Source organism: Lipophrys pholis (genome assembly GCF_963383615.2).
Source record: "Lipophrys pholis genome assembly, chromosome: 13".
NCBI classification, from domain to species: domain Eukaryota; kingdom Metazoa; phylum Chordata; class Actinopteri; order Blenniiformes; family Blenniidae; genus Lipophrys; species Lipophrys pholis.
This window is the reverse complement of record NC_137632.1, coordinates 8,732,062-8,746,348: the sequence shown is the minus strand read 5'-3', so window position 1 is coordinate 8,746,348 and position 14,287 is coordinate 8,732,062. Positions and strand designations below refer to the sequence as shown.

General features: G+C 43.3%; 1 protein-coding gene across 1 annotated transcript; it reads left to right on the top strand.

Annotated features, from left to right (window-relative positions):
* Window positions 1-1,524: 1,524 nt before the first annotated feature.
* Window positions 1,525-14,226, top strand: xk (X-linked Kx blood group (McLeod syndrome)). Its single transcript, XM_080478266.1, has 3 exons — window positions 1,525-1,943; window positions 8,027-8,289; window positions 11,930-14,226. The coding sequence occupies exons 1-3, from the start codon at window positions 1,699-1,701 to the stop codon at window positions 12,862-12,864; spliced, it is 1,443 nt and encodes a 480-aa protein (XP_080334392.1). The 5' UTR covers window positions 1,525-1,698; the 3' UTR covers window positions 12,865-14,226.
* Window positions 14,227-14,287: the final 61 nt, after the last annotated feature.

Below are 14,287 nucleotides of genomic sequence, written 5' to 3'. Positions count from 1 at the left end.
TATGTGAATCGGTAGTGGATTTCCTTCCATAAGTGTAAATAAATGAGGCCTTAAAAAGAGATTTCTACCTTTTGGATATGATCACATTTCTCAGAGTGAGAAGAAATGTCGGAAACTGAAAATGCTTTGGGCAATCTCAATATACATGGTTTTAAAAGAAAGGCCTGTAAAACACACAAAAAGACAAAACAAAACAGTTTCCCCCAAAGCTTAATGTGCCTGTAGTTGGACATCTGTAACCTGTGTGTGTGTGTGTGCGTGTGTGTGTGTGTGTGTGTGCGTGTTTGTGTGTGTGTGTGTGTGTGTGTGTGTGTGTGTGTGTGTGTGTGTGTGTGCGTGTGTGTGGGTGCATGCGCATTTGCAATCCAAGCTGTTCAATGCAATGTCTGCAGGTTTATTGTTATTATAATAAAGTGTCCAGATGAAATAACAATAAGGATGTTTTGTGTGTGTGTTTTGAGTGTTTCAACCGTAATTCATGGCATTTGTAAGTTAAGTTAACAAACTTCATATTCTAGCATCTGACCTGCTTTTCCTCACATAGCTGCCATGTTTGAACAGTAAACCAGTGAAACTCGTCCCACAAAAAACTCAAAAGCATCATAAAGTGTAAACAAAGGATAAACTGGCTACTGATGTTTGCCCACGACCGTTTAAATTTCTAAATTTAAAAAAAAATAATTAAACACTTTCATGTGAAAGAACTTAATTTGGAAAAATGTGGCTTTGTGACATGAAAACACAAAACTTCTGCACATTTTCAGAGTCATGTTGAAACATGTAAACAAATACATACATACAGTGTATTGCAGCATAACGTCAGCTAATGACTATTTTATTGTTAATACAAATAAACATCTGAATGAGGGAAATTAGATCTAAAATACGAAAACACGAAGTTTGCACATAACACATCAATATTCTGTATTTTTTTTTAACAACATAAGAACAAAAACAAATATAGCAGAAAACAATTCCAGGAGAAAACACCTCCAAACCTGCTTTCAAAAACTGGTCAACAAAAGACAAACAAATAAAGGTTGCTGGCAGTTGAGGTGGGTTTTTTTTTTTTTTTTGCTTCTTTTTTCTCTTCGGGTCTCTGCAAAACATCAGTTGGAGAATTCTGTAAATCTTTATACAGGCTATTAACGTTATACATTTGTTTTTCAAAAAACAAAACCAAACAAACAAAAGTTCACTAAATGTAGAAAACCAGGGATTGCTTTCCGAGTTCATGAATTCTGACTTTAATCCCTGGATTTTATAAAATAAAGTCAGAATTTTAAAATGTTAAAGTATATTTTAAAATAAAAAAATTATTTATGTGTTTCAATATAATTGAAATAGACTGGAATATAAATGTTCTATCTATCTATCTATATAAATATAAATAAAGAGATGTAGATATGTCTCTGTTAATATGTTGATTTAAAAAAATCAATCAATGAAAATTTCGCCGCACAGCGCCCCCCTCAGGCCTCCCCCGGAGCTGCAGCCTCCTCGCGCTCATCCCGGCCGCCTCATATCGCGGACGAGCTGCTGCTGCAGCGGCCGCGTGCCTCCGACGCAACGCTGTGCGTCCGCGTGGGGTGGGCCCCCGACTGAACCGCGAACTGACGGCTCCCCGGTTTCGGTATGGACGTGCGGACCCCGAGCCAAGCTGCGCGCCGCCGACCCCCAATGGCGGAGTGAGCGAGGATGCGCCTCCCCAGTTCCATCTTTGTGTCGGTGTCTCTGTTCACGGCCGAGACCACGGCAGCGCTGTACCTCAGCTCCACGTACCGCTCCGCCGGGGACCAGATCTGGCAGGGACTGACGCTGCTCTTCACGCTCGTGCCGTCCGTGCTGGTGCAGCTGACCCTCACGTTCATCCACCGGGACCTCAGCCGGGACAGACCGCTCGTGCTGCTGCTGCACATCCTGCAGCTCGGACCCGTCGTCAGGTCAGTGGTGACATGATGTCTGCGTCCCGGGCTGGAGCTCCGGATGCCTTCACATCCCGAGCAGTGCTCGTGACCCACAGGTGCACGAGCCCACACATGTCGTTTCTGTCTTTTAACAAACACTTCGGCCTCACCCGCAGCGTACCAGAGCGTCTCACACACACACACACACACACACACACACACACACACACACACACACACACACACACACACACACACACACACACGTTGCTGTTGTTGTTCTCTGTGGCCTTTAGTCTGTGATGGCTGCTGCTGCTGCTGCTGCTGCTGCTGATGATGATGATGATGATGATATGGAGAGCATGTAAAACACTGATCAATGCAGTCCCTGTCCATATAGCTGCACACACACACACACACACACACACACACACACACACACACACACACACACACACACACACACACACACACACACACACACACACACACACACACACACACACACACACACACACACACACACACACACACACACACCCACACAGCTGTGCCAGCTGAGCTCAACCTCTTCCCGTCTCATCTCTGATCGTCCTCAGCCCTGATCTCTCACCACAAGCTGTGTGACTTATTTATGACAGGACATTAAAGCAGCAGAGTGAAAACCCAGCTGGAGCTCATGAAGAAGCTCATGGCTGCTCCTCTGTCTCATGGAGGAACCGGGGATCAGGCTGGTGTTTGCTCTTTGTGAGCTTTGGTCTTGACTGGACCATCTGGATGTAGGACCCTGAGTGTAATCCAGCTCATGGACACCCCCACCCCCACCCCCAGACTGACACCAATATTAAATATACACACAGCCAGAGATCTGACTGCTGGTAAACCCATTAAAACCCACTGATCTCCAAGAACACGAGCTCCAGCTGGAAGGTTAATCAATCTGCAGAAAGTAATCTGTAACTATTCTAATGAGCTGTTCTCAATACCTCTCCTACACCACTTCATCAATCAATGCTGAGTTCATGTTTTGGACAGTGTGAGAAACCCCTGAGAATCAAATACATTTAAAAAGTTGATTTGTCTCGTAGACTCAAGCAGAAAAGATCAACAATTAAGAGGATAATCTGGAGAGAACCCTCCTAATTCATCTGGACTAAAAGAATAACGTGAACACAGTTGACAGTGATAAACCGATTAAAACATTTTAGGACTTGTTTGCAGAAATATTAAAACGATTTGTAAATTCAGAACGCAGAATGCTCTAGACCAGAGGTGTCCAAACTGGGTCCTGGAGGGACGGTGTCCTGCATGTTTTAGTTCTGTCCCTGCTTCAGCATACCTGAATCTGATGATGATGATGATGTCATCACCAAGGTTGGGATAAATCCCAATAAGGAGTCCCTTCATTGGAATCAGCTGTGCTGCAACTGGGAGACGGCTCAACCCTGCAGGACGCCGGTTCTCCAGGACCGAGCCGGGACACCCCTGCTCTCGGCTCTCTGTGGAGGAACGGCTGTGTAGAGTCGTGTTTCATGTAGGTGGAGAACATGCAAACTTCATACAGAAAGAAGTCGAGAGTGCTTCTCACCACACCACGCATAAATAAAAAAGACTGAAAATGGAGCATATTTCCTTTATTATTAGAGATTTAAACAATATCCAGTTACTGGTGGTTTCCTTGCTGCAGCCGTCATTATTGTGTCTTTTTTCCAGGATAAATTTGACTTAAAACATCCGCTACATGTCCCATTATACAGGTTTTTCTTTTAACAAAAGGTCATTGATACCTGAGAGGATGAAGCGTATTCATGTTTAATATATAATCAACTGAGCTGGTGAGACCTCCTCAGATCTGGGAATGAATTTCAAAGAATGGAGATTTGTGTCAGGACACGTCTCAGATTCACAGTGTTAAGGAGGCTAAGTTTACTGCAGGGCCTCTTTAATCTACTGATCATAGGTTCATAATGACGAATCTTGTTATTTGAGGTTATTTTCAAGGAAATCTACGAAGAAATGTCCCAAGTTCTCAGATGCAACCTGTCAATTTTCTTATCTGACCTTTGTTTATAAGACACAGGTTTTCCTTTTCAAGAGAGACCAGTTAAAATACATGATATCACATAAAGTAACAGACAGAATTAAAACAAAGATATCAGAATTAATAGATTTATTATAATAAAAAAAAAAGTCATATGATGGTAAATTCAATATATTTTTTTCTGGACCCATATTAGTTATTGACTTATTGATAACTGGTCAGTTAAGGTACAATGTGTGTATATCACTGTAAGTATAACAGAGTTATTTGCGGTTAGAAACATGCAGTGATCAATCAGCCTTTATACACGGAGCACTTTTAGAACAATAGGATGGATGTTTGTGTTCCAGCCTGTGAGAACAGACACATTAAGCTCCCGCTTCGACCGGCACAGTAGAATGTCTGTCCTCCTGACGTCCATACTGTTGCTTCTGTCTCACGGCTTGTTGATTTACCAGCCCCCCCCCCCCCCCCCCCCCCCCCGACCTACCCTCCTGCTTCCTCTCCAGCGTCTGCATTCGAATGATTACCGCTCATACTTCTACGTCTCTCCTCGACGAGGAGCACATCTAAGAATAGCACGTGTCACTGGCGCTTCCTTATCTTCATCAACACAAGCAGGGGGAGTGGGGAGTGGGGAGTGGGGGGGGGGTGGTGGGGGGATGTCCGTCTCTGCTGCCCTTCCTCCTCTCATTTGCACAAAAACAACTCTTCTGGTGTCTTCCAGCGGACGTATGCAATGTTTATGTTCCATGAAGTCATTTCTCATCTCCACCACGATCAAACTCATTTGACCTTTTAAACTTCACGCACTTGGTTTGTTTGGGACGATGAGACTATATTATATTGTTGTCCTACATTAAACACATCCACACACGACTGGCAGGAGGTTCAGACCTGGGGTTCATTTTAATACACGTTGTTCAGATAATAGGAATAAATGGGATTCAATCTACTTAATATGAATAGATGGACATGATTAAATTACATTAACTCGACAAATTATTTTTGTGTTTGTGGAAATGACTGAGAATAATTTTTTTTTCAGTGTGTTGCATGTCATTGATTCTGAAAAGTGTTCAGTTATACAACAACATGTTGATCACGAGCACCGTAAAACACATAATTAGTGTGTCACTCAAAAAAGCCCATTTCTGTTTGTTTTTGTTTTCGCTGTCGATGAAATAAGTGCTCACCTTTAGACTGACGTCACCATTTATTAGTGACTTGAAATAACGTTTTAACAACTTTAAAAAGTCACAAAACAGAAAACACTTAATTGTTTTAAATTTTCCTTCTCAGAAGTATTTCAAAAGTGCCAGTGGAGTATTAAAAGATTTTCTGCCGTGCGGCAAAATTCAAAGTTTGACTGCAGTTCCAGTGAAAGCTGCCTGGAGCCGCTTGCAGAGAGGATTCAGTCTTCCTCTTCATCTGTTCGTCTCACAGCTGAACGCTCGTCTGTCCGTCTCTCCTTCTCTTTTAAGCTGAAGCCGACTGCAGTCTGTAGTTTGTGTCGCCTGAAAGAGCAGCAGAACGGTGGTCAAACTGAATAATGTAACACAGTCAAGGAGCTTCCAGAAAACTTAACCTTGTTTAAGGTTCATGCCGGTTGCAGGAAGGTGGTGTTTTCAATGAGGGGATGAAAATTGATGTGAAAGTGTGTTTTGTATTTGTTTCATATAATCTATATTCACTATATTTTGATTGTTTGGGATGTTTTGGAATCCTTGGGTGACGTATACGGCAGCACGAATCTCTCATCAGGTAAAATGGTTTAAATGTGAAGTTAGTGACAATTTCAGCCTCACTTAGTTGATGCAGGTTGTAATAATTTTAGTGATTTGATTGTGTAATTCTCATCAGTTATACTAAACTTAATGAGTTTGCTGCAGAAAATAATAATAATTTACTGGAAAAGTAATGTTTTCATTTTAATATATCAAATATATATATATATATATATATATATATAGTAAAAGACTGAGTGAAGCAGTGATTAATGTGATTTCCAAGCACTATTCATTCATGTTCTGCTCAGTATAAATGACAGAATTTATAAATGTAACTGGAAAAAAATACATCCGATTAATGTGAAGTACTGAAATTGTTTGATGGCTGCGATTATTTCAAACCCGGTCGGAGTCGAAGCAGAAGAATCGAGGAGAAACGACCAAAAAGAAGGACGTGAAACAAACCGCCGCCCTGCTGTGCGTTCATGCTCCGCAAATTCAAACGGACCAGATTTCAGTCGACTGACAGAGGAAAGCCATTAAATCCTCCGTCTCACTCTTTGAATTGATCTTAAATCACATCAGTTTAGGAAAACGGATTGAATGATTGGACGTTCACCTGCTATAGTGCAGCTCTAGTCCCAGTCTGACTTCTTTTTCACACAATAACACAAAATCATTGATCACCCAGGTGGGTCAGGCGGTGATATTATCGATTAATAAAGTCAAGTATGTCATTATAAAATTGAATTTAAGTGTGTTTTTTTTTTTAGAACTATTGATAATAAATAGTCCTTTATAGAGTGGAAACTAAATATAATCACTGTCCGCTCCACTCGGCTGTCAGGCTGCAGTTTAATCGTTTTATTGATCATCTCGGTCTTACAGTGTTTTTCTTTTCTCTGCTGCAGCAGGTATTTCCCTCAGGAGTTGACAGGGAGAAGTCACAGGGTCAAACAAGGATGTGAGAGTTGAATTAAAGGCAGCAGGGCGCCACAGACAAGGACATCACGTTAATGTAGCCGACGGGCTTTTCAAACAAACTGTAAAAAAAAAAAAAAAAAAGCTCTGAATGTGTTTACAACCTCTTTATAGAGCAAGTCCACATTTTACAACAGTTTATTGTCGTTGTAAAATAAGAAGTAACAAATCTGTCCGCTCATCCTCATTTTCTCTCTCACATGAAAAGACGATTAAACACTTTATTATAAAAACACCTCATTAATCCCGAATCACACCGATTTAGTTTTTTTTTATTTTTTGACTCCAGACTGTATTTGCCAACACGTTCTAGACATTGCTACTCGATCATGGCTCAGGCCAACACGATCGAACTCTATCGTTTCTGTAGGTTTATGCGGTGCCTTAAACCAGTCATGGAAACATCCTGAGGGCGTGGCTCTGGAAGCTGTACGGTTGTGTGAATCCAGAAATAAACTAAACTAAATTGGAAACACGATGTGACTCTTCTACTTCTAAATGGAAGGCGATGAGCTGATTAGATTACTGGATGATGAAGCAGATGTTTAACTCCTCCTGGATGTAGCTACTAACAACCTCTTTACTGTGAGACTGATCTTTCCCACTTCACTCACCACGCCTGAGATTCTCACTCATGTCATTTATGTTCAGCGGGTGACGTGTGCATCTTGTCCCGGTGTATTTCATGCTGATCCCTCCTGTAGATTAAATCCTCCGGCCTTGTGGTTTCACTGGCAGCAGATCAGCAGTGTCTCGACCTCTGGCCCTCCGCCCGCTCTCTCCGTGGTTAAGTGTTTCTAGTGGCGCACGGACAAACGCCCGACTGCCTCTTATGATACTCTTATTAAAGAGAGCTGAGGGCTGGTGAAGTCGACCCAGCCGCTCGGTTATCACCACGTGAGCTCAGTACACTGAATACATCCTCTGATTCTTAATCAATGTGAAGTCTTATATTCAGGTACTCAAACGTCACAATAAACACATTTTCTAAAACGTACGGCAGGGCAAATGAATTGGCTCCAGTTAAATATGCCCACCACATACAGGTTCTGTTAATAAATGTAATTGTTATTGCTTGTTTTCTTTTAATGTATTTTGATTTATTGATTTATTTTACCTTCATTCTACCAGGTAGGTCAATCGGGAGGCGGTTCTCCATTACAGTAATGACCCAGCCCTGGTATAAGAGGACAATTATAGGATATTACAAGCCATATAATATTTGACCAGCTTTCTTTTTTTTTGATGAGGCTAATGTGTTCAATTAAACTGAAGTAGAAAAATCAATCTGTAACGAAGCGCTGTGTGGCAGTGAACGGCCCAACAGAAGCAGCTCTTCACATTCTGTGCTCCTCCTGCTGTTTCAGGTGTCTGGAGGCGTTCTGCATCTACGGCAGTGTGGGCCGCGTGGAGGAGCCTTATGTCAGCATCACCAGGAAGAAGCAGATGCCCCGCGGGGGTCAGTCTGAGGAGGTGGAGCGGCAGGTGGGGCAGGCGGAGGGGAAACTGTTTACACACCGAGCAGCCTTCGCCCGCACCTCTGTCATTCAGGCCTTCCTCGGGTCGGCCCCCCAGCTCACCCTGCAGCTCTACATCTGCGTCCTGCAGCGGGGGGTGTCCGTCGGAAGAGGTGAGGAGGGGGAGTCACTCCGGCCCTGAAGTGTGAGAGGCGTAACGTGGCTTTTCAGTCCGTCAGACCCTGCCGGGAGCTCAGTCTGTCACCCGTCCACCACGGCGTGGGCCGATCAGCTGAAGAGCCATATTGGAAATAAGAGGACGGTGTTTTCATGAGTCAAAGTGGCGTTATGTAACCGAGGAGCGAAAACGGCGATTCTCTTTGCCATCTCATGCAGATACGAGGTCAAACTGTGTGTGTGAGAGAGAGAAACACACACGTTATTATGGAGACTTACCGTCCTTGTGGGGACACCATGAGAAAAATTCAATCTAATTTTTTTTATCATTGAAACAATGAAATCAAGGTTATGGTCACTTTTGGGCGGGGGCGGGGGGGGGGGGGGGGGGGGTCGGCAACCTGCAGCTTCAACACTTTTACTACATTGTTTTTTAATTGTAAACCAAACTGTCGTTCAAAAAGACTCTCCTCTTAATTCAATGTGAAAAAATTGACATGGAAATTACAGGATGGTTGAATAGTTTCAGGCCAGAATGTGTGTCACCTCCTGCTGTGTCACTTCGACGCTGTCAGGAGATTAAAGTTGAGTTTTCATGTCCAAACTAACCACGATTGAGGAAAACACTTTGATTCAGTGTGGACGGACTCACTGCCATCAATTCTAGTTTACCTGCATGTTTGATATGAGGAGAGAAACAACTGAAAACCATGAGAAATGATTGGAGAAGGTTTAGGGTTCGGTGTGATCATGTGTGATGTCAGGCTGCGGGAAAGTCATTCATGCCAATGCAATGTCCTCAAAATTCATTTGTATCCTTGTGGATCATCAGTCATTCAGATCCGTGTTTAGAGTTCGACTATATGACCAGGCTCACGCTGAGTTTCTTCTGTCGTACTAGACTCCTCTGTAAGAAATGAATGTAAGTCCATGCAACAGCCAGAAGGTGTGGAAATTCATTTCCTTTGAGGTATTTAGAAAAGAGTTCACGCCGAGTCAAACTAGGACATCTGCTCATCAAATTAGGGCCAAAAAAAGGATGTCATGTGACCGTAAGCCCCCCCCCCCCCCCCCTTCTGCTGCTCGCTGACACTAATTTAATGACCTGAATGTGAGCCTCCAATCACCCATTCTAAACAAAGGGCTCCACAATTATTCAACTTTCTCTTACGACAAAGGACACGTCCACATATAGGCATGTCGCTATAACCACTGGTCCTGCTCACACTGGTCAAAAACAAAAGAAACCAATTACCCTATATGCAACAGTTGAGAGAATTTGTTTAACCTTTTAATGGCGGGTTCCATGGAGGCTTCTAGGTTTGACTCCCACAGCTGACAGAGTGGGTCCCTGAGCAGGATCATTCCGTGAAGTTAGAGATAACTATGGATAGGATGTGTTAAATGTGGAGAAGCCATCCCCCAGACAGGGATCAGTAAAGAGTTAATCCCAGCTGACTGTCAGTGAAGGTGGGGGGTTTTACATCATGATTTAACATTCGTGTTCCTTATATACATTTTAATTGTGGCTCAAAAAGCACCACCATTCTCCTGTAAAACAAGCAGCTCGTGTGGCAGTCTGCCTTTTTCAAACGTTCCTCAATGTCACTCTGAAACGTTTAAAGAGCTCCTGACAGAACATGGACAGTGTATTAGGATGAAACCACGACTGTAAGTCAGCTGAAGTCCCTGGAAGATAATCCTCACTGCACCGTGGGTGGTGTTCCTGTAAAGTCGATGCAGAAACCTCAGCAGCTCAGTGGCATAGACCACGTTCATTTACTGAGTGCTGGAGCTTGGAGAGCAACCGAGCACCGGGAGCTTGGCGGTATTGATTTCAACGGCCGAACAGCAGGGATGAGGTGGTGTAAATCTTGCTACTGGAGGGTGGAGCGGAGGAAACCTGGGCGGTGACCTGGAACGCTGCTCTGTCCGACATGGACGAGTGAGGGTTTGATGAACGTCACCTGACTGCCTGCATTACCTCAGCTGTCATTTTTAGTAGGGAGGTAAAAAGAAATAATGGGCTCGACTGAAGAAAAGTCTTAAAGCTGCTGAAGCTCCGGTCTCACTGGGCGCCGGCAGCGAGTTGGAGGAACTACAATGAGGGGGAAAATACATGAATCATGAATGTTTGATTTCCACTGCTGTCTTGCAAATGATGCGCGCTTGTCATACAAGAGTCATGCAGTTGTTATGCAAGACCATTGTGCATTCTAGATTGTGTCGTGCTCCATTTCACCAAGATTGATTTTCTTTTCCAAAGTGACTTTGCTCCGTCGCTCTAAAAGAGTTTCATAGTCGAGGTTTCAAGAAGCACCAGCCTATTTAAACCGTGGCTCCGTTTGCACGGACTGCAGATTGCAAGTTCCAGTTTTACAGAGATCCGGTGAGAAATGCATCCAACGCGGTGATTTAGACATTTAGAAAGAATTTTTCGAATGGGAAATATTACATAATATTAATAATATTATTATTATTATTATTATTAATAATAATGATAATAATAATAATAAAACATTAAATTGTTCATTGTGTTTGATAAGTCATAAAATTAAAAATGAAATGTCATTATCTTCAGCGGGTGTCCTATGAATGGTTAAAAGAGTCAAGATTTCTACATACACACTCTAAAATCTTGTACAAAGTGTGATCGGTCAAGTGGAAGCTGGACAAACTCTCAGTAAATGCTTCTGAACTTAGAAAAGGAGATCAAAAATATCTTATAGATGTAATGGGTAAGTTTCCCCAATATTTTATCTCATATAATGAATGTGTAATTATCATAATTTGACAGTGAAATCATTTTATAAGGACGGCGATTTCCAGCTTCTTCAGCCTGAAACTGTGAATATAATCATAACTCCACACAAACGTTGGGTTCATTATTATTCCTGTCTCGTCTGACAATGTTACACTGCTGCAAGCAGTATTTATCTTCAGTCCCCACTTTTCACATAGACTTTGGATATGAGCTGAGAAATCTACTTAAAAGTCATTATGTGGGGCGTTAATGTCAGTGCAGATAAGTCACAGCTGCCTGTGATGCCCAAGGCTCTAAATGTATCAACAGATGGAAAAGAAAAATCTGAATATGGAGTTTCAGAGGAAAATGTTGAATTGAGGCAAGGCAGACACAAAAACTCAAGTATGCATCTAATTTCAGATAAAACTGAGAACATGTTTTAAATGCAAAGTTTGACTGACAAAGGCACAAAAACCAGCTTGAAGGGATCACTTTAAATGTGAATGAATTGTATTAAGCGTGCATATCTGTGAGAATCTGTTTCCATGTTAGTGCTGGTGTCTCAAGATTTCCCTCAGGTCCCTCTGTGTACATTCGGTACTTCATACATTAATTTACTTCAGCTGATTTACTGATTCATGCAAATGAAGAATAAAGATGGTTTCTATGTCCATTATAAAGACTAACCAGATATTTCAGACAATGACTAGCGTCCCAGCAGCTGGTCACAATCATTAGAAAGTCTGTCCTCCCACCACAAACCTCTCCTTGGTGTGAGACGCAGCCTGGGCAGAGCGAGGGCGACAGACACATTGTGGTTCAAGCTCTGTGCGGAATCACTTTTTTTTTCCTTTAACCAACTTCTATTTCTCTCTCATTCTCCCCGCCAGGCACACTGATGATCATCTCCCTGCTGTCCATCGTGTACGGAGCTCTGCGCTGCAACATCCTGGCTATTAAGATCAAATACGACGACTATGAAGTGGACGTGCGGCCTCTGGCTTACCTGTGCATCTTCCTGTGGAGGAGCTTCGAGATCGCCACCCGGGTGGCGGTCCTGGTCCTCTTCAGCTCCGTGCTGCAGCTCTGGGTGCTGCCCGTGGTCCTGCTGAACTTCCTGGTTTTCTTCCTCTACCCCTGGATCCTGTTCTGGCAGAGCCACTCGCCGTTCCCCGAGAACATCGAGAAAACTCTGACCAGGGTGGGAACCACCATCGTGCTCTGCCTGCTCACCTTCCTCTACGCCGGCATCAACATGTTCTGCTGGTCGGCGGTGCAGGTGAAACTCAACGACCCGGACCTCATCAACAAGTCCCAGAACTGGTACCGCATGGCCGTGTACTACATGCTGCGCTTCGTGGAGAACGCCTCGCTCCTTCTGCTGTGGTACATCTACAAGACAGACTTCTATGAGTTCATCTGTGCCCCGCTGCTGGTGCTGCAGCTGCTGGTCGCCTACGCCATCGCCATCTTCTTCATGCTGGTCTTCTACCAGTTCTGTCATCCGTGCCGGAGGCTGTTCTCCTCCAACATGACGCAGGGCTGCTGGGACTGCTCCTCTCTGCTCTGCCTTATGTGCAACTCGTCTTCGGTTCCCAACAGGCCGATGAGAGAGACCGTCCAGGAGCCGCCGAGCCCCTCCGAGGTCAAAGAGGCGGCCGAACGGCGAGCGCAGGAGACGGCCAGCGACAGCACATACGACATGCCTAACGACACGACGTACGACATGCTCAATGACACAATCTGCGACACTGCTAATGACACGAACAACGTCGGAGGGGAAAACAATGGTGACATTGTCCACAGCGTGACCTGCACTGCTTAAAGCGTCACATTCGTGCTGATTCAGAAACTCGTACTCTGTGGAGCCTTCCAAGTGCCACATGGATCCCTCTGAGAGTTCACGCCCCTCTGGCCTCATAAATCCATCTCAGCTCCTTGCAGAGGTGGTCACTGCTGTTCCCATCGTGGCAGCCCTGAACCCAGACAGTAATGGACATCAGCATTACTGAGTCTGTCCACTTTTATGCTGCATTACTGATCACATGGATCCATGCATTTTCAGTGATTGTATTTAGTGTCTCTCTTTGGCATGGGAGTGTGCATGTGTGGGAGCCTCAAGGTGAGGCGGAGCCAGAGAGGGTGATGAGGAGTCTTCTTAGTAAATTCTTTTGCTTAAGTCCCCCTCTCCTCGCTAGTTTTATGGCTGCAAGCAATCAGCTTTTTTTTTACTCCTTGATAAGAGCTTTATGAGCAACAGCGCGCTGCTTCTGTGGTGTACTCGTGCTTGACCAGATGTTCCATCACCGTACATGTTACTGTAAAGCACGGATGTTTTTTGCACGTTTACAAAAACAATTTGAAAAAAAAAAAGGACTTTTCAAGTGGCTTTTTTAGTGTCAAACCATCGCACAGCAGCTGTCGTGAAGTGAAACGCTTCATCTGGATGTATTTGCATTTTTCAGGCTCATGCCCGGTTAGTGTCCGTACGTCTCATCAGCTAGAATATTTAACACACAATATCTGATTATATCCAACAGACAGAGTGTCGTTTGAAATTGTGACATGTATTTTTGCTTATTCAACACTTTTAAGGAGGTCTACTATGCTCATGTCTGAGGTCGCCCATCAGTCGTAGATGATTTGCAAATTTAAAAGGAAAAAAAGGATTTAGTGAAGTCCTACATGCCCCACCTGCCTGAAGCAGGCTATTTGTCTACTTCAGGTCCACCTTCCCTTAAAGTCCTTTTATTTTCAAGTTGACCAGCACCTATGGACGCTACTACGTGTATCATGTTGTCATTTGACTCCAGCCTCATTGTCCAAAACGAATTATGTTTTAAAAAAAGATTGCAAAGTTACTTCATACAAATCTGGCTCTAAAATTAACAGGAACCATTTTAACTTCATAGATGTGATCTAAAAATACTGAGAATGATAATAGGCTTCCTTTAACATGTACTCATGTGTGAGAGAGTGAGAGAATGTCGGTGTGGTTGTTTTTGCACTAACTTTTTTCAATGTATCCACAGAGGGCTGACGACCTCGAGAATCACGTGAATGCTCCAGTTTATACAAATTATACAAGGAATCTTTCAAGCCAAAAATATAACACAATAAATAAAAGGCATTTAAATGAAAAAAAATATCCACAACAAAAATCAAACTAAATTTATATTTATATGTGAAAACTGTCCGGGTTGTCTTGTTTTTTTTGTTTCCTTCATTCAGTGTTGTGCTGACATCTA

Excerpts from the sequence above, each read along its gene's own strand:
- xk (XM_080478266.1), top strand. The coding sequence starts at position 1,699 with ATGCGCCTCCCCAGTTCCATCTTTGTGTCGGTGTCTCTGTTCACGGCC. Across the intron at positions 1,944-8,026 it reads CAGCTCGGACCCGTCGTCAG|GTGTCTGGAGGCGTTCTGCA; the intron begins GTCAGTGGTGAC and ends CTGCTGTTTCAG. Across the intron at positions 8,290-11,929 it reads GGGGGTGTCCGTCGGAAGAG|GCACACTGATGATCATCTCC; the intron begins GTGAGGAGGGGG and ends TCTCCCCGCCAG.